General features: G+C 34.1%; 1 protein-coding gene across 6 annotated transcripts in view; it reads right to left on the bottom strand.

Moving 5' to 3' along the window:
- The window catches only part of LRP2 (LDL receptor related protein 2), a 233,801-nt gene that overhangs the window by 39,193 nt on the left and 175,777 nt on the right, over window positions 1–18,831 (bottom strand). For all 6 annotated transcript variants that reach the window (XM_023499266.2, XM_023499267.2, XM_031960509.1 and 3 more), the window contains 9 exons: window positions 18,324–18,520; window positions 17,004–17,249; window positions 15,635–15,763; window positions 14,552–14,671; window positions 13,198–13,314; window positions 12,251–12,367; window positions 10,718–10,855; window positions 8,043–8,165; window positions 3,752–3,880 (listed from right to left, as the gene is read on the bottom strand). In XM_023499266.2, coding sequence (XP_023355034.1) covers window positions 3,752–3,880; window positions 8,043–8,165; window positions 10,718–10,855; window positions 12,251–12,367; window positions 13,198–13,314; window positions 14,552–14,671; window positions 15,635–15,763; window positions 17,004–17,249; window positions 18,324–18,520 — 1,316 coding nt within the window. The remainder of the gene's footprint in view (window positions 1–3,751; window positions 3,881–8,042; window positions 8,166–10,717; window positions 10,856–12,250; window positions 12,368–13,197; window positions 13,315–14,551; window positions 14,672–15,634; window positions 15,764–17,003; window positions 17,250–18,323; window positions 18,521–18,831) is intronic.

Below are 18,831 nucleotides of genomic sequence, written 5' to 3'. Positions count from 1 at the left end.
AGAAAAGTTAAAGAATTAGCCTAAAGTCACATACCTTGCTCAAAGTAGTAAGTGACTGAATATGGATTTGAACTTAGATCTTGACAACTGCTGTAGAAGAAAATGGCCAATCATTCCAGTTTCTTTCCCAAGAAAACCCCAAATGGGGTCCTAAACAGTCAAACCAATTGACAACTCAGCAATAGTAACTTCCTGACTACAGGTTTATCCACTGTGCTATCTAGGAGACAGATATCCTAACCATTAACTAGGAAAAACTACTGAAACCTAGGTGCATCAAAACCATGGATAACCTCTTGGAAGGGCCATAATCCATCTTTCTTTCTGCCAGTGTCTCAAGATTATGCTCCCATATCTCATTATTCTACCTCTCTAATCACTGAGATCTGGTTATATCCTTTATCTGCAAGTGACTGAGTATCTTTTTTCCTGAGTATCCTTTAAAATTAATCTTTTTTTCCTCATTCTTGTTTCTCGTGCCCTTGCCTCTAGTTGTCACATCTTTTAGTCTCTAGTCTTTTCTTGTATGGACTAAAACATCATTTTTAAAGGTCTGTCCTTTTGTCACTGGACTGTTGAATGTTTTGGCTTCCAGAGCCAAAAATTAATGTTGATTATTTATATGAACTTTTTTTTTTACTATATCTAAATGTTATATCCATTCAAATCTATTAATTTTGATAAATTGATTTGACCAATACATTTCCCAAATCAAGCATGGGCACATAAGTAAAATTTTCATTTTACAAAGAAGGAATGATTTACCAAGTATTTCAGAGCACTGAAAAAATCATCTGAATATAATAATCTCCCAAGTATTGGTTCCATCAGCAATTAGTTTTCTTTCTTTACAAATGAAGTTTAAAATATTATTATATTAAACAAGTTATTTCCAAATGCCTCTTTTAAAAAAAAAAAGCAATTGAGGAGGGGAGAAAGGAATGAGAGGGACAGATTATGAATGCATTAAAATAAATAAATAAATTTTAGAATAATGAAAAAAGTACCCACATAATGGCACTTAAGACACACATTTTGTTTTATAGCTAAATTATTTGCCCACATAATAATCACTAAGAATGAATTCTACAGTGTTACATTTTGCACTTCAAAAACCAGCCTCAATACTCATGATTGCCTTGATGAGGACACTCCTTCTTCTGATACATATTATACTCCCTCTTCATTTTAGTAGATGATGTCATGAATTGCTACCAACCCCCACTTAATGTTTCAAACTAATCCTTGGGCAATAGACTCATAGCCTACTATTGGTTAAGTCTTCAGTCTTTCCAGCTGATAATACATGCCAGAGCTTGTGATTAAAGGGCATAACTTAAAAATTCAGGGTCTCCTCCACACCATAATGAGCAAATTATTGTGAAGGTTTTACATCAGTGATATGAGACTCAAATCAAAATGGTTCTCTGTTGTTCTCTGTTTAAACCACGAATTAATGTTGCCTTTTTATTTATTTTGTTAAATATTTCCCAAATACATTTTAATCTGGTTTGTTGCACTCAGGGAGTGTTCTGAGCTGATATAGCTAGTGGGTCACATGTTTGTCCTACATGATGGGGCACTGGGTTTGGAAATCAGAAAAACCTGAGTTAATATCCTCACACACACACACACACACACACACACACACACTAACTCCCTGACACTAGGCAATTCAATTAACATATCTCCACTCTGGTATCCTCATCTGTAAAAGACTTAAGTTAAACTTGAGAGCCTCTAAGGTATTTTCTAACTTTAAATTTATGATCCTATGATCCTGAGTTATACTGATATATTAATAGCTGAAAAGAAATGTGGCTTTAATTCCCAAACTCATTTGGTTGCTACCCTATTTTCTGTAAATATATGCCAGTTTTAATTAAATACCATTAAAAAAGCACTGTGATTAATTTCAAGCAACTAAATTAGCATGGGAAAATGAAAGAGGAACCAATTTTTATCTCAGTCTTAAAGTTGGAAAGATTCCAAACACCTGCTATAGTTGCATCACTGTCAATAACAGAGGCAGAATCTGAGAGTGGAATAGCTTAGGTAACTCAATTTATGTCATATTTCTGTTAACTCAACAGGTCATATCATTTCATATCTCTGCAGAGAAGAGTATGTCAGTATACAGCAAATAGTATTAATCCAAGATAAAAATTGCCTGAAAAATAATCTGGCTCTACCAGAATCAGAAGTTATGAAAGGCCACAGAATTGGTTAACCAACAAATATTTATTAAGCACCTATGAAGTTCCATCTTTGAGAATATAACTACAGAATGATTATATTTTCTCCAGTAGAGTCCTCTTCTATCATCCCAACTTTCTCACTGATCTTCTATCACTTTTTTCTTTACTACCTAAAAACATTCCCATGACTCTTCATTTGCAAAAACTTAATCTTCCTTTGATCCAATCAATCCTGCCAGCTATTGTTCCATATTTCTCTTCTCTTTTGACTTTAACTTCTTGAGAAGGTCATCTATAATAGATAGTCATTCCTTCCTTCTCACTCTCTACTTAACCCTCTAAAATTTGGCTTCCGACTTCATCATTCAATTGAACTACATTCCCTAAAGTTATTATTTAATTGGCAAATCTAATGGTCTTTTCTCAATCCTCACTCTCCTTAACTTCTCAGCAGCTTTTGACACATTAAAGCCCTTGTCCTTGATACACTTTACTCTCTAAGTTTTCATGACACTATCCTTTCCTGGTTTTCCTCCTACCTATCTGATCAATACTCAGTCTACTTTGTTGAATCTTTATCTAATAACTAATCTTTGATATCCTATGGGGTTCTATCCTAGGACCTCTTCTCTTCTCCCTCTAAAATATCTTCCTCAATGATTTCATCAGCTGCCATAGATTACTAATCTTTTCCTGATGAATCTCAAATCAATTTATCCAAGTCCAAACCTCTTGGCTGATCTCCAATTTTGTATCTTCAACTGTCTATTGGACATCTTGAATTAGATGTCTCATAGATATCCTAAACTCAACATGTCCAAAACTCAACTCATTAACTTCCCTCCTAAACCCTTCCCTAATGATGTTGATCACCTTTCCAATAACCCAGATTTGTAACCTAAATGTGACCTTCAATTCTTCATTCTTATTCATCACTACTTCCTCCTTCCTCGTATCCAATATATTGCCAAAGTCTGTTAATTTTACCTTGTATCATCTTTTGTACATACCCACTTATTTCCTCTCAAATTGCTACCACTCTAATACAGGAGCTCAACTTCTCATGCTTAGAGTATTGTAATAACCTTCTATTTGTCACGAGTTTCTCCTTACTTCAGTTCAATCTCTACTCAGTTATCAGTGATCTCTCTAAATCAGGGGTCCTCAAATTTTTCAAATAGGGAGCCAGTTCACTGTCCCTCAGACTGTTGGAGGGCCAGACTATAGTAAAAACAAAAACTTTGTTTTGTGGGCCTTTAAATAAAGAAACTTCATAGCCCTGGGTGAGGGGAATAAGCGTCCTCAGCTGCTGCATCTGGCCCGAGGGCCGTAGTTTGAGGACCCCTGTGTCAAGAAAGAATCAAAGTAACAAGAAGATACATCATCATTATAAATAACATACACACACACACACACACATACACACACACAACACACTGAATTTCTTCTTCTAAGTTTCACTGATTTAAAACTTGTTCAAGACAAATTATCAGCAATGCCAAACCTCAAAAAATATATAGATATAACAATGTTTTAATAAGACTTTTACTTACTGCAGCCTGTTTCATCAAAATGGTCCCCACAGTCATCAAAGTTGTCACACACATAACTCAAAGGAATACAGTGTCCATTGCCACACTTGAATTCATCTTCTGTACAAGGTTTCGAGGTTGCATTCATACCTACATTTGAAAAAAAGGCTCAAAATCAAGAATCTTTTCCTGTATAAAGTTTGGGTCAGAGGGGTGGCTTGCCCAGAATTTTTTTTAAATATAGAACTTCTTTCTGTTTCCATTGTATGCTCTGACCAGACCCACTGTGATACTGGAATCACAGATGCAATATATTCAATTTGAGGAACAGAATTGGGGGGGCGGGGAGTATGCAGTTTAAAATTTTTTCATTTTCCAAAATCTATCATCCACAGAGATGAACACCTTTTAACTAGAGTTTCAATTCTGTAGAAACAGATCTACACATACACTTAATACAGTCAAATGTTTCATAGCCATACCCGCTCTGGCAAGAGATTTTAGCATCCTAGATCTAAAGCTAGAGAGGAACCCCACAGACCATCTAATTCACCTCACTCATATTATAAATTAGAAACCTATAGAATCAGGGAGACTAAGTGGTCCTACATCAAAGATTATGAGACTGATGCCTGTATAGGAGAAAAATCATAGGAAGAGGGGGAAAATTAATTGCCTATACTTTTTCATTCTCCTTTAAAATATCTTTGGTTTCATTGGTATAGCATCCCCTCATTGGCATTCCTCTTTGTTTTAATGAACTGAGTTTGTGAATTTCTGAAGCCAAAATAACCATCACTTGATGAAATCTTTCCTTGATGAGTCTCTCTCAAATTAGCTACACTGGTGCTTGGATGACAATATAGCCCCCATACATCAGTTTTTTCATCTTGATAGTTCTTTTTTTGAGCACAATAGTAGCAAGATTTTAAAGGAAATTCTTTATATTGATCAGATTCAACAGGCAACTGACCAACTGTGTACTCAATTTGAAGTGGTTAGAAAAAATTCCTTCAAATAGAGAAAAATAACCCTTTTCCCAGTTCCAACCTAGATAAAATTCAGTTATATTTGATTTTTACTCCCATGCTACCCTACTTTATAACTTTCCTCTTATGAAAAATGAATTTTCACTTTTTATAAATGTACTCTGATATGAGATACCATAGCTCTGCTTTTTAATATATTTTCACTGATGGTACTGAGGGAGTACTATGTGATTAATCATCCAAAATAGATCAGTAATTAACAACCCTACATCAAATCATGACTAACTTCATCTCTGAAGAGCAATACATCATTCATTTATAAAATGTGAACCATCATTTTGTGATCATTCTGATTCTCTCAAGAGAAAGAGAAAATAAATTCTTATCAACTTTTTGAATTTTAAAAAGTAAGAACTTTGCCCAAACTATACTTTGTGTAGTATCAATCAGCAATAACTGGACAAGGATAAGGATGGCATTTGAATATCTATATTCATTTAGGCAGTGGTACAATTTAAATCAGTCAATTATTTCAATATACAATGTATATGTACATGTAAACAAATTACTATAAATCTTTTCATTCCTTAATTTATCCAACAATCATTTATTTTAAAATCTACTCCCAAAGTACTGGACTAAGTGCTAGCAATAAAAAGATGGAAAAAAAGAAAAAACAATCTCTGACCTAAAGGAGTTTACATTCTACTAGAGGAAAGCAATGTAGAACAGAGATATGTCAATGCAAATTATATACAAAGCAAACACAAAGTAATTTTGAAAAGTACAGAGAAGAGTACTAACAACTGGGAAGGTATAAGCTAAGTCTGGAAGGAATTTCAAAGTGCTAAACAGTGGAGATGATGAAGTGTATCCCAATCACAAAGGACAGACTGGGCCATTTAGACCCATTTGTAAGTTGGGCTTTCAGTCAAATAATTCAGAAACCCCCTAACAGACACTAGTATTGACTAAAATAATACGTAGGTAATCCAGACTTCTTAGTTTCTCCTTTTACCCTCATTTTTGCTCATTTTTGAAAGCCTATATTACAATAACATCTCAAATAGAAGGCAATTAAAAGAAGACAGAAAAAGATTCCTATGTGAGAAAGATGTATTTTGGAAGTTAGCTGACAATTCAGTTTGTCAAAGTGTTTGATACATAACTATATTTTTAGAACTATACAAAACCTCTATTTTTGCCATATTTTCATTAATTATTACAGTGTGTTCAATTGTGATTTATGGTTTTCAAGATAATGTATACAAGTATTATTAGTTCAATCAGTTCTTTAAAATAGAAATAAATTATAATATGCATATATGTGAGTGTATTTAATAGGATTCATATATAGAGCCAGAAAAAAAACAGGAGAGGCTATCTAGTTGAGCATCCTATTTACAAATGAGGAAAATAAAGCCAAAAGAAATATATTATTTGTCCAAGATTACACAGGAAAGTGACAAAGGAAAGATTCAAACCAGATCCTCTAACACTTAATATTCAGTACTCTTTCTACTGTACCACACTATAAATTTCAGAATGAAGTTTAGAGATCTTTCTTGGGAATAATTTCTCCTGTTGCCATTCGACTACCCTTAAATCCCCCCAAAATTTCTTAATAATTTCATTTCTCTTTCTTTTTTTCATGTGTTAAGGACCTTCCTTTTTCCTCTCCAAAAATTGTATTAAAGTGGTAAAAAGGCTAGATTCCTGCGCCCGATATTAAAGCCTTAAATACTTACTAGCTGTACTATCCTGAGCAAGTCATTTAATGTTGGTTTACAGTTTCCTCATCTATAAAATGGGTATAATAATAGTACTTATCTCCCAGAGTTATTGAGAAATGAGATATTTGTAAAAAAAAAAAAAAAAAGCACTTAGCATGCCCAAAAGGCTATAAAATTGTGCATGCTCTTTGATCTAATAGTGTCACAACTGAGTCTAAGTGCCAGAGAGATAATTTTTAAAAAGAGAAGATGTGCAAAAATGTTTACTGCAGCTCTTTTTGTAGTGGCAAGGAATTGGAAATTGAGTGGATGCCCGTCAACTGGGGAATGGCAAAATAAGTTATGGTATATGAATGTAATAGAATATTATTGTTCTATAAGAAATGATGAGCAGGCTGATTTCAGAGAAATCTAGAAAGATTCACATGCACTGATGCCAAATAAAGTGAGCAGAAGCAGGAGAATATTGTACATAGTAACATCAAGATTATATGATGATCAACTGTAACAGACAGCCCTCCTAAGCAATGCAGAGATCCATGACAATTCCAATAGACTTGGGATGGAAAATATCATTTGCATCCAAAGAAAGAACTATAGAGACTGAAAGTGGATTGAAGGATAATATTTTCACTTTTTTGTTTGTTTGCTTTCTTACTTTTTCCTTTCTCATGGTTTTTTTCTTTTTTAGTTTGGTTTTTCTTGTGCAACATGACAATTGTAAAAATATGTTTTAAAGTATTGTACATGTATAACTTATATCATATTGCTTGCTATCTTGCAGAGCAAGGATAGAAGAAGAAAAAAATCAGAACATAAAGTCTATTTTTTTTTTTTTTTTTTTTTTTGCTGAGGCAATTGAGATTTAGGGACTTGCCCAGGTCACACAAGTAGGAAGTATTAAGTGTCTGAGAGCAGATTTGAACTCAGGTCCTCCTGACTTCAGGGCCAGTGCTCTATCCACTATGCAATCTAGCTGCTCCAGGGGAACACAAAATACTATTGAGAAAAAAATTTCTTAAAGAAATTTAAAAATCACTTAGTATAGGGCCTGATACAGAGTTGTTGCTGTTGCTGCTATTACTGTTTGTTGTTATCCTCTTATAATCCAACTCCCACAACCTTCTCAGTCTTATTTAGGACTATTCCCCCTTCATGAACTGTATGTTTCAGTCAAACTGAATTGATGGATGTTCCCTATATACCACACCCTACCTCTCACCTCCTGGTTCTTACATAAGCTCTTTACCATGCCTGAAATTCCTCCTTCCTCATCTCCTGCCTTTCAGAATTCTTATTTCTATCTTCAAGGCTCAGTTCAGGTGCCAACTCCCTAGTGAGATCCTCCATGATTCACCTTATTTAGAAATACTCTTTTCTTCTTCTTTTTATGTTGTGTTACACTTGTTTTATGTGTTCTATCCCCCAGGTAGAATGTAAACACCTTGAGGAGAGGGACTGTATTTCTTGTCTCTTTATCCCAAGATGTAGCACAAGGCACTTATTAAATCACTGATTAAGTGAACCGAATTCTTGAAACCAAAATTCTCTAAAATACAGGATTGATTTTGTGAATAAGCATTCACTTACAGTATTCTACTTTCTCATCACTTCCATCCCCACAGTCATCCTCCTGGTTGCACAGTTCATGGCTATAAATGCAACGATTGTTTTCACATCGAAACCGAAATGGTGGCTCACAGGGACTATCCACTGGAAAGAGAAAAAGAGAGATTGAAATGTGGATACATGTTAGGAGAACATCACTATAACAAGAAGCCATTACCAGAATCATGCTCTTCTCCTTTTAAAACAATCCAGAATATATTCCATTTAAATCTAATAATAATTGTGACCAGGATACCATTGCAATCCTCATTCATAATCTCATTAGATTATAAACTTCTTGAGGATAGAACTATCTTTTGTTTTTCTTTTCATCCCTAACAGCACAATGCATAACACATAGTAGTAGATGCTTTATAAATGTTTGTTGACCTGACTGACTTAACAATATAAAGCTAGAAGGGATCTTAGAAGTCTTCTAGTCCAACAAACTCATTTGCTGATGAGGAATTCTAAATTCAAAAGAAATTAAAGAATTTGCCTAAAGTTTCTAGTAAGTAAACAGCATTACTTTGAATTCTCTTACTGACTATATTTACCATTCATACCCATCATATCACCCTATCCTACATTTGCATTTGAATTTTCCTCTAACTACTCATTAATGTTTATCATGTCTTCTTTCCTAGAGTATAACCAACTCAAAAAAAGAGACCATGTCCTCAACTGATTTTGTATACACTGTGGTCTGTGGTAATGGGCATGGTAGATAAAGAACTGGCCATAGAGTCATAATGACTCTTGGTCCAATTTTGCCTCTCAAGCATGCTAACAAATCTCTTCACCTCTCAATGCTTTAGTCAATTCTCTCAGATTATGAGTGGACAATCCGCACTACTGAAGGAGTTTCAACAATGGAGATTGCACAAATAGGTCCAACCTCTCCCCATCCCATATTAATTCCTAATACAAAATATAAACAAATACATACACATACACAAGGCTTAGCAAGTTCTTACAGGATGAAATAAATCAAATTGTACTTTGCTTTTAAATACAGGGCATGAGGTATTTAACTTGATTATAAGAACTGCATGCTTAAAATGCTTTTAAATGATGGGAGGTAATTAATGAAGTTTCTTTTGCAGGAAATGGGAGAACTATATGAAAAGTGATATATGCATAGTTGACAGAAAAGTTTTATTGAAAAATTAATTCTTTTCACCCAAAAGTTACATGTAAAATTCTAAACACATTTTCCAATTTGTATAATCAATCAATGGGCATTTACCAAGCACCTACTGTGTACCACATTCTGTGTTTAGCACAGAAATACAATAAATGAAACAATCCTCATTTATAAGGAGCTTACATTCTAATGGAGGAGACATATACAGTTACATATAGAATAACTTTATAGCTGTGATTATGAAAGTAACTAGATTTCCTTCTCTACCATTTAAAGTTTTATTTTTTTATAGCTGTGAACATTTATCTTGTTGAGTGAGTATCAGTTCCCAATTCCCTACCTCATTCACATTGCAATCTTCTAAGATATTTGCTTAGAATTTAACAAGGAAGGAAGGATCAAGAATGGCAGTATGGAGCCTCTACAAAAATGTACTTCAAATGAATTAAAAAAAAAACTCTTCATACTGTGAAGAAAAATAGTCCTATATTACTATGGATCAATAATATACTTTAAAATGGTAACTAATGAGAAGAGAGAAAAGCTAAGAAGTAGAGAGATGATAAGTTCTTTAAAAAATAACTGGAAGTCTTCCTTTCGAAAGAAAAAAACCTTCCACCCACTGTAGTAGTGAGTCTCTATTTTAATCTTATAATAATCTAGGCCTAGGATGTCTCCAATTATTTAAAAAATCTTAAAACACAATTCAGTTTAAACCATTTTCTTTTCAAGAAGCAAATATATGTCATACAGACTACAAAGAATGGTAAAAGAATGTCACAGATCCCCAAAGGTATAAAATGTCTACCTCAAGAAAAAAGATACTTGATAAAGACATCCTTGTTCCATGTGGCTCCCTATTACCCCAAGGATCAAATATAAAATTTCTTACATTCAAATCCCTTCATAACCTAGTGACCCCTCTCTATTCTGTTTTCTTACACCTAACACTCTCTCTTCCACACATTCTTCTATATAAAGCCATTGGCCTCCTTGCTGTTCTGCAAATAAGAGTCTATCTCCCAACTTTGGGCATTTCCATTAGCTGTCCCCCATATCTGCAATGCGCTCTCTCCTCCCATCCATCTCCTAGTTTACATTGTCTTCTTCAAATTGCAGCTAAAATCTCACTTCTTATATAGGAAGCTTTTCTCAATCCTTAATTCTAGTGTCTTCCCTCTGTTGATTATTTCCTCTTTATCACATATGTATGTGTATATGGGTTTATATAGCGATAGATATATATACACATATACACATGCATATATGTATGTATATATATAATATACACAAATGTATATGTGTGTATATAGATCTTGTCTATACATAGATTTCCTATTTTCTCCCCTATTAGGAGCTTCTCAAGGATAGGGATTGTCTTTTCTTTTTTGTATACTCCAGCTTTTAACACAGTATCTGGTACAAAATAAGTTTTTAATAAATGCTTAAGGAATAACTGAATGGCCCCATGTGAGAGAATTAACATATGCATTCTATTTTCTGCCCTTACAGCACAGGTGAAGTTCCTCATCAGAATTGTCCCCACAGTCATTATCACCATCACACTTCCAGAATGGCTGGATACAGACATGGTTCTTACACTCAAACATGGTAGCTGCACAGTAAGTGCCATTAGGGTAACGGGTAGCTAGTATGGAAAAAGAGATACAGTTCAATTATTGGAAAGGTTAATGATTGCAAACAGGGGAAAGGTAATGCTCATTTCCTTCAGATGATCTTTTCTATTCAACCTCTGTTTTTCCTTTCATTGATGTAACATTAAATACCATCTGATTCCTGCTTACCATACCCTTAACACAGCAGCTGGAAATTTTCAATATGCAATGACTAATGGACTATTCCTTTAGGAGAGACATCAAAGTCTAGTCAGGTACTTTGTGGACTCCAATTTACAACAGAGTGAAATAAGATTTTCAGGGCTATGCCTGAAAGCTTTCTATTTCTATATACAAGCTCTACCCAGATAGTGCAGAAATAGCTATAACAATAACTACTTCTCATCACTATTGAAAATTAGGTTTACATATGATATAATGATTGTTTCCATTAAGAAGTTGTTTATCATAAAGAGTCATTTGCAATAAATATTAATTAAGTTGTTTATGGGAGTAAATGGTGCCACAGTGATTAGTTAATGATTATGTCATACTGGTCTGTTTTTTACTAATTGCTTTTCTCTTTACATTTAAAATTTGGACCTTTTATGCTCTGTGAATTCAGTATTTTTCATTCCTGATCAACCTCCTTTTATAGTATTTTTTTCATATTATTATTATTTTGTGTGCATTGTTATATATGATATGTTTCTTTTATTAATATCTACTGATAATAATAAAAGCATTTATAAAGAGTTTTAAATATGATTATAAAACATCTATTCCTAGTAATTGATTTCATTATCATCACCATAATGAAAATAAAAATAAAGGCATTTATATAGAACTATAAAAATATGATTGTATTAGAGTTACATTTCATCCTCATTTTATCCAACTCATTTATTCCTCCTAGCAACCCTGGAAGATAGGTGTGACAGTTATCTTCATTGTATAGACAAAGAAACTGAGACAGACAGAAGTTAAATTAACTTGACCAGGGTTATATTAGTATCTAAGCATTCAAGTCTTCCTGATTCCAAGTTCAACACTTTGTCCATAGCTCCAAGACAGCTTGTTCTGCTGTGCTTCTGTAAAAATTGAATAATTTGGTCACACATGCGAGGCAGTAATTGATCATCTACATGCAATTTCACTATTACAGACATAGTCATTACTGCTATTTAAGGGATTTTATTAATAAATCCTTTTATGTTAGCTCCCACATACATATGAGCTATACTGAGTAAAGAACAAGATAAAACTAAATCAATCCACAGACTAAATCAGACCCCTGTGATAATTGTTAGTTACTTATGAATGCCGAATAGAAAACAGCTAAGGGCATTTTATTCCCAAAGTGGGTTCACCTAATCACATTGCATCCTCATAAAATCTTTTTATCACAAATAGCTAGACTGACTCACGGCAGCTGGCTTCATCTGAGAAATCAAGACAGTCAGCACTTCCATCACATTTGAATCGTTCAGGCACACAGTGACCACTATTGCACTGGAAAAATCCAGGATGGCAAGTCCTCATTTCTAGAAAATGAAAATTCTTGTTACTCATATTCAGATAACAATAGACTCTAATTCTCATAACCTGAGTCATAGAAAAAGAGATAGAAAGGTTCATAGAGATTATCTAGTTCAACGTTTTTATCTGTATGGTAAGGAAACTGAGGCTCAGAAAAGTTGACTTGCCCAAATCATAACAAATAGTTATAATCAAAATAGGGTTTGAACAAATATCCTCTGAATCCAAGTCTTATATACTTTCTACCATACCATAATGATCCCAAACCATTCCCTTTCAAGATATAGGCAAAGAAAGTACTGCCCTTAATACACACATGGTGAAATGTTACCTTCAGTAACACTTCTGACCCTCTAAATAATATTCATGACTTAAGTCTCAAATGGTTGAAAAATTAGGTCTATGAGTATTTATTGGTCTTCTCCAGAGCAACTCCATATAAGAACTGAATAAAGAACCAAAGCAATCTGATTCCTGTTCCAGTGCTCAAGTCTTTGGGATAAGTTCCATTTTTATTTTTTCAAGGACCATGTTCAAATACATGAAATGTTTTTTTTGCATGAATGATTTGGCATGTAATTTGCAAAAGTCAGTAGACCATGATACTGTTCTCAGATAATTTTCCATTTAAAATTGAATCAAGCTAGACTACTACACTATAAGTATAAAACAGGGAAAAGTATTTTAAGTCACCACTTAAATTACAAATAGTTCTCTTTATATTGGTCCATTATTCAATGGTCATTCCTTCAAAGAAATAGATATAGATACAGATGTAAATGTAAATGTAGATATAGGCATAGAAGAGATAGAGATGGATGTATGTTATAGGTACCACAATCTCGTTCATCTGAATTATCTTCACAGTCATTGTCATGGTCACATATCCAACGGGAAGGAACACAACGCTGATTGTCACAACGGAATTCACTTTCAGAGCACTCCCGAGGAGCTTACAAAGGAGATAAAGAAATAGTAGATGAAATCTCAATTCTGATAAGCAGGTAAAAGATAATATCATTCCAAATGTGTAAATTGGGTTTATTTTAAATTAAGGTTAGTGGAAAATGTTCTTAGTGTGTAGATTCTTTTGAAATAGCTCATTTAATGTCCAAGCTATAAACAGAAAGGATTCCACATTAACTTTAGGTTCATAAAAAAATCTCTTTAATTGCAACAGTTGTCCTTGGGTTATCATTTAGGATTTTGTGAAGTACTGAAACAAGAAATGTATCTGACTTAACAAAATAAAGGCTAAGTTTTCTTCAACAATAGGTAGGAACAAAATGCAACTAGGTTAAGAAACAATCTACACCCAATATTGTGATGAATGTCTGATATATAAGATAGTTATGGAACTAACATATCTATATGTTTTTTTATGCTTGACTATGCCTATAGTTACTATGTATATAAGGACATATGTAATACAACTTTACATATATGTTTATATGTAAACATACATATGATAAAACTTTACATATAATATATAAATATATTGCAATCTAGGATCAAATTTCATCATTGACTCCTTTAGAGAGTTCATTACCTCTATCTGAAAACTATTTTAAAAGCATTGCTTTCACTGATTACCTATATGGCATTATTAAGTTCTCTTTTGATTCTTGCATTTCTTTCTGATGGAACTGAAACTCCTAACAATGATATTGATGATGATCATGCATCATTGTCATTTTTGGTGGGGTAATAAAATGTTGCATGCCTTATTGGCTTTATTAGTTTCTTTCATTTTTTTTTATTTGCGGTAACTCACTTTAATGCTTAATGAATCTGTGGTTTTGATATTATAACCGTTTCTTCAATCAATGCTAAATGTAAATCTTCCTTGTCTTACTGTGTCTGAAAAAAATTCATTACCTAATGACCAACACCTTATGGTGATGAATCTTTTCCTAGTTAACTAGGCTGGTCTTTAGACAGCCAAAATCTATTGCTGAACCCAAACTCAAGCTTTTCCATCCAGATCTTTCAGTCTTCTAGCAGAACCTCCCAAAACCCAAGGTGACCTTCACATTCCAAGGAAGAGCCAGAGGAGAATTCAGTGGAAGAAATGTCTCACAAGTAAAATAAAAAACAATATCCTATGAACTATAGGATTAGTAAAAGTGGATTAGAGAAGAAGCTCAAATCTCACAGTAAAGGAAAGTATAGAAATACTGAAAACTCACTGCAGTTCTGCTCATCAGATTCATCCCCACAGTCATCATAGGAATCACATTTCCATCTTAATGGAATACAGCGGTGATTGTTGCATCGGAAATCTCCCAAAGGATTACAAGTCATCTCCTCTGAAAGCCACAGGCATTAAAAAAATCTCAAAAAGCCATCAGGATAGTAAAAACATAAACAAAACAGAACAAGACAAACAAAAACACAGAACAAGACAAACAAAAACCCTCCAGAGAAATAAGTGCTACTTTATTGTTGAATAAACATAAATTTCTAAGGGACATCTAGAGGAAAGAGATTCTATCATTCCAATGCTTTAAAATACTCATGTCATGTCATTCTTTTTAAACTAATCTAGAATTTCCTGGTTTCCAAAAGGTATCATTTCCTCTTGCAACACTGATGGAACAATGAACAGTTTTCTAGATGATGACTTGTACCAAAGGCAGGACAAGTTACCATTACTGATCATTTATGTATCATCATATTACCATTAGCCAAAAATTATTATGTTTCTGCTCATCTTTTCTCCAGCTTTTCTATCAATCCAGATCAAAACACATACTTCTGAAGTTTAGAAAAAATGTCTTCCCTTCTCCCTATCCAAATTTCTTTAATATTTCTACGATCCTCTTCTAGATTCCCTGAAAATTCTCCCTACATTACCATGTTTGGACACCATACTCCTTCAACATCTTAAGTTAAATGAAATAGACCTTCAAAACCTGAGAAGCCCAAATAACCAATACATTGTTATGGATATAATCCTCTTTTAGAGTCTGATGCAAAGGGAAATAGGAAGTTGTTAACTACGCATAAGAGTTTCACATTTGGGAATAATTCATATGGGTCCTTATAATTGAAGTTATATTTCTTCTTCCTCCAGTGCTTTATATAGGGTGGAATCTCCATGATTCATCTATGGTTCTTTTGTGTAAAAAAAAAAAAGGTAAAAAGTGTGGATAAAAAAGGGGAAACATGTGGAAGAGAAAAGGGATAGGAAAGGTACATTCAGCTACCAGGAGAGGGAAGTAGGGAGACGTTACGCCTATCTCTTTCCACCCTTGGATCCCAAACCATACCACAGCCTTGCTCATCACTATTGTCCCGGCAATCATCATAGCCGTTGCACACTGCCCACCGTGGGATGCAGCGGTAATTTGTCTTACAGCTGAAATCTGAGTGGTTGTCACAACGATATTCAGGTCCCACTGAAATGAATGGTATTCTTAATCAGAATAAGTACTTTAATTATGTCTGAAATTAACTATATCTGCTCTACATTTCACATATATTTCAGTAAATATAAACAGAAATTTAAAAAACTACCATATTCAAAACATTTTCATTTTCATTATTTCATCTCTCCAAATTTATGTGAAAGAGGCAGGGAAGATAGTATCTTCCACTTTAAAGTAGAGGAAACGGGTTCAGGAATAAGTAATTTTTGTCCTAGATAAAATAAATAATAAAGTAAGTGTTTGAATTGAAATATTTTTCCTTGGTGTCCAGTCATCTTTCTACTACATTACATTGTATCTTCAACAACAATACAATTGTACTAGTAACATTATACTAGCAAAAATGTTACCTAATGAAGATCATAAATCTAGTGTTAGAGGAGACTTCAGAGGCCATCTTGTGCAGTGCCCAGTTTGAGTAAATTGAAGCCCAAGGAGGTTAAGTGACTTGTCTAAGTTTACCCATCAGTGGAGATCAGAGGTGAGATGTGAACCCAAGACTTCTGAAGACTTCCAAAACCAGCTCTTTTACCTTTGTCCTACCCCAGCAACCTGGCCAATCTATTCCACAATAAGTTGCCAGTTTCAAGTTCTTTCATGTTCACTTAAAGCAATAAGCTTTAGTTCTCACTTCTTTTCTTAAAAAATCCTGAACTGATTAATCTTCACGGATGTGTTTAATTACCCAAGAAGAATTTTGGTTTCAAGATACCAATCACTAGGCATGTTTATGAGAGAGCTGGCATCCCTTTACCTTTTAGTCTAAATGTTAGAAATGGGAACTGAAGATATTGATTGATGAGAAACAAGATCAATGAGAACAGCAGAGACATCTGGGGTTATAGGAGAGCTGCCAGTTCCTAATGTCCAGTGTTCCACATCTTTTTATGCCCAAATTTACGAGGTTCATGCTAGAGCTGAAATGAGCCTCCTGCCTGATACTGAGGATACAGTGTAATGATGATAATATTTATTTTAATGTGTGGAAGTGCTTTACAAACAATATCTCATTTGAGCATCACAACAACTCTTTGCAATATTATTAATGTAAATATTATTAATGTCACCACACTTTTATTGAAAAGGAAATAAGAGTTCATAGGTATAGAAGGCAAGATTCAAATCAGGTTTCCCTGAATGCACAGTATTGTTGCCACTAACCCATGATGTTTGCTTGTACAGTCACAAAGATTCATGAATTGGCACTTACTGCATTCATGGACTGGCTCATCGGAGTGATCCCCACAATCATTGTCCACATCACATTTCCAGGACTGAGGGATGCAGCGGCCATTGTCACACTTAAATTGGCCTGGCAAGCAGGTCCTGCTGGCACAGTGTGCACTATCTTCATCAGAGTTATCCCCACAGTCATCCTCAGTGTCACACTGCCAAGCCTCAGGGATGCAGCGTTTGTTTGCACACTGCCACTGATGGGTCTCACACTGGTGATTCACTGAAAATATCAGATATTCAGGGAAACGCTTCTCGGGTAATAAGAATCCATATTTCTTGCTTATTTCAGACTTTTCTATAGGACAGGAACTATGTCTTTCTTCATGTAAAACCTATCAGAGAACTCTTATAGCTCTTACTGTCTGGACCATTCATTCAGACCATATCATTTATTGCTTTATCTTCTAATGACTTATTATGATAGAGAAATGACCTTGCAATTCTCAAATATTATTCTAGGTGAATGCAAGCTACACAAGTCTTATCAAATTGAAAACAGTCTTGAAAGCCTAGCAAAGTATTGTGTCAATCATTTGACAGACATGTTAGCTAAAATTTTGGAGGGTTGCTACTAGAAAGCTGAGTAATAAAGTTTTTGGAGGCATTAATTAATAAATCAATGAACTAGAGAATTTGCTAGTTATTTGCTAGCATTGGCTAGGTGCTAAGAAAACAGAAACAAGAATGAAAATAACATTTTTGCTTATATTGAAAGAGTTGAGCATCACATCACTGGAATAATATCAGCTAGCATTTACATAGTGCTTTAGAGCTTATAACATACTTTATTAATATTTTCTCATTTTATCCTCACAACAACCCTGAGAGATTCCTTTCTAGTTTGTTTGTTTCTTTTTAGAAATCAAGGAACTAAGGCAAGCAGAGTATAGACGGACTTCCTTAAGAATCACAGAGGTGTTAATTTTTTAAGTAAAATTTGAATTCAGTTCCTCCTGAATAGAATTCTATCATAGTTCTCACTGTGCAATCTAGCTGCCACTCAGATAAAATTATGAATGCTTCAGGATGAAAACACTCTTACTTGTCATCTCATAATACAGAATATAGAAACAAAAATGAAGAACTGAATTGTCTTTGTTTCCCTAGCTCTAAAATGGGAAACAATACATATAAAGAATTTGTCTTATAGTGTACTAGGGCTTTCCAAAGCACCTTATAAAAGATAGGGGTAAATAAGAAACCAGAATTAATTCTTAATTGGTAATGCATATCATGATCAAAAACAGCTAATTTTAAATAATGATTGATCACAGGATACGATGATTTAACATACCACAAAGAACATGGTCCTCATCTGATCCATCAGGACACTCCCTCAGGGTGTTACATAGGAAATGTGGGTTCGTGCAATTCCCATCATTGCATTGGAACTGTCCAAGTTGGCAATATCTCGGTGGGCAAGTTGATGGCTCATCTGAACCATCCCTGCAATCTTTCTGTCCATCACATTTCCACCAGATAGGGATACACCTACCAAAATACAGCTACTGTTTACCTTACATAAAGTAGAATTTCTCTGCTTTCATCACAAAATACCAGAAGCTAAGGAATATCATGAAAGTGGACGCTTACCATTAAATGTCAAGAATGAATATTAGAACTTTCATAATTACATTTAGGGGCTAAAGTTAATGAATTAAGCCTAACTTAATAAGTGTACATTAAGAGAGACAATATATTTAACAAGTGAATAGATAGCCTCAAAGATCATTGTCAAGGTTCAAATTTGTCATATAACATTCTTCAAAAACTAAAATAATACTATTGACCCACCACCAGGT

The sequence above is a fragment of the Sarcophilus harrisii genome, chromosome 3 (assembly GCF_902635505.1).
Source record: "Sarcophilus harrisii chromosome 3, mSarHar1.11, whole genome shotgun sequence".
Classification (NCBI taxonomy): domain Eukaryota; kingdom Metazoa; phylum Chordata; class Mammalia; order Dasyuromorphia; family Dasyuridae; genus Sarcophilus; species Sarcophilus harrisii.
Note: the sequence above shows the minus strand (reverse complement) of the source record. Positions and strands in the feature narration are given on the sequence as shown.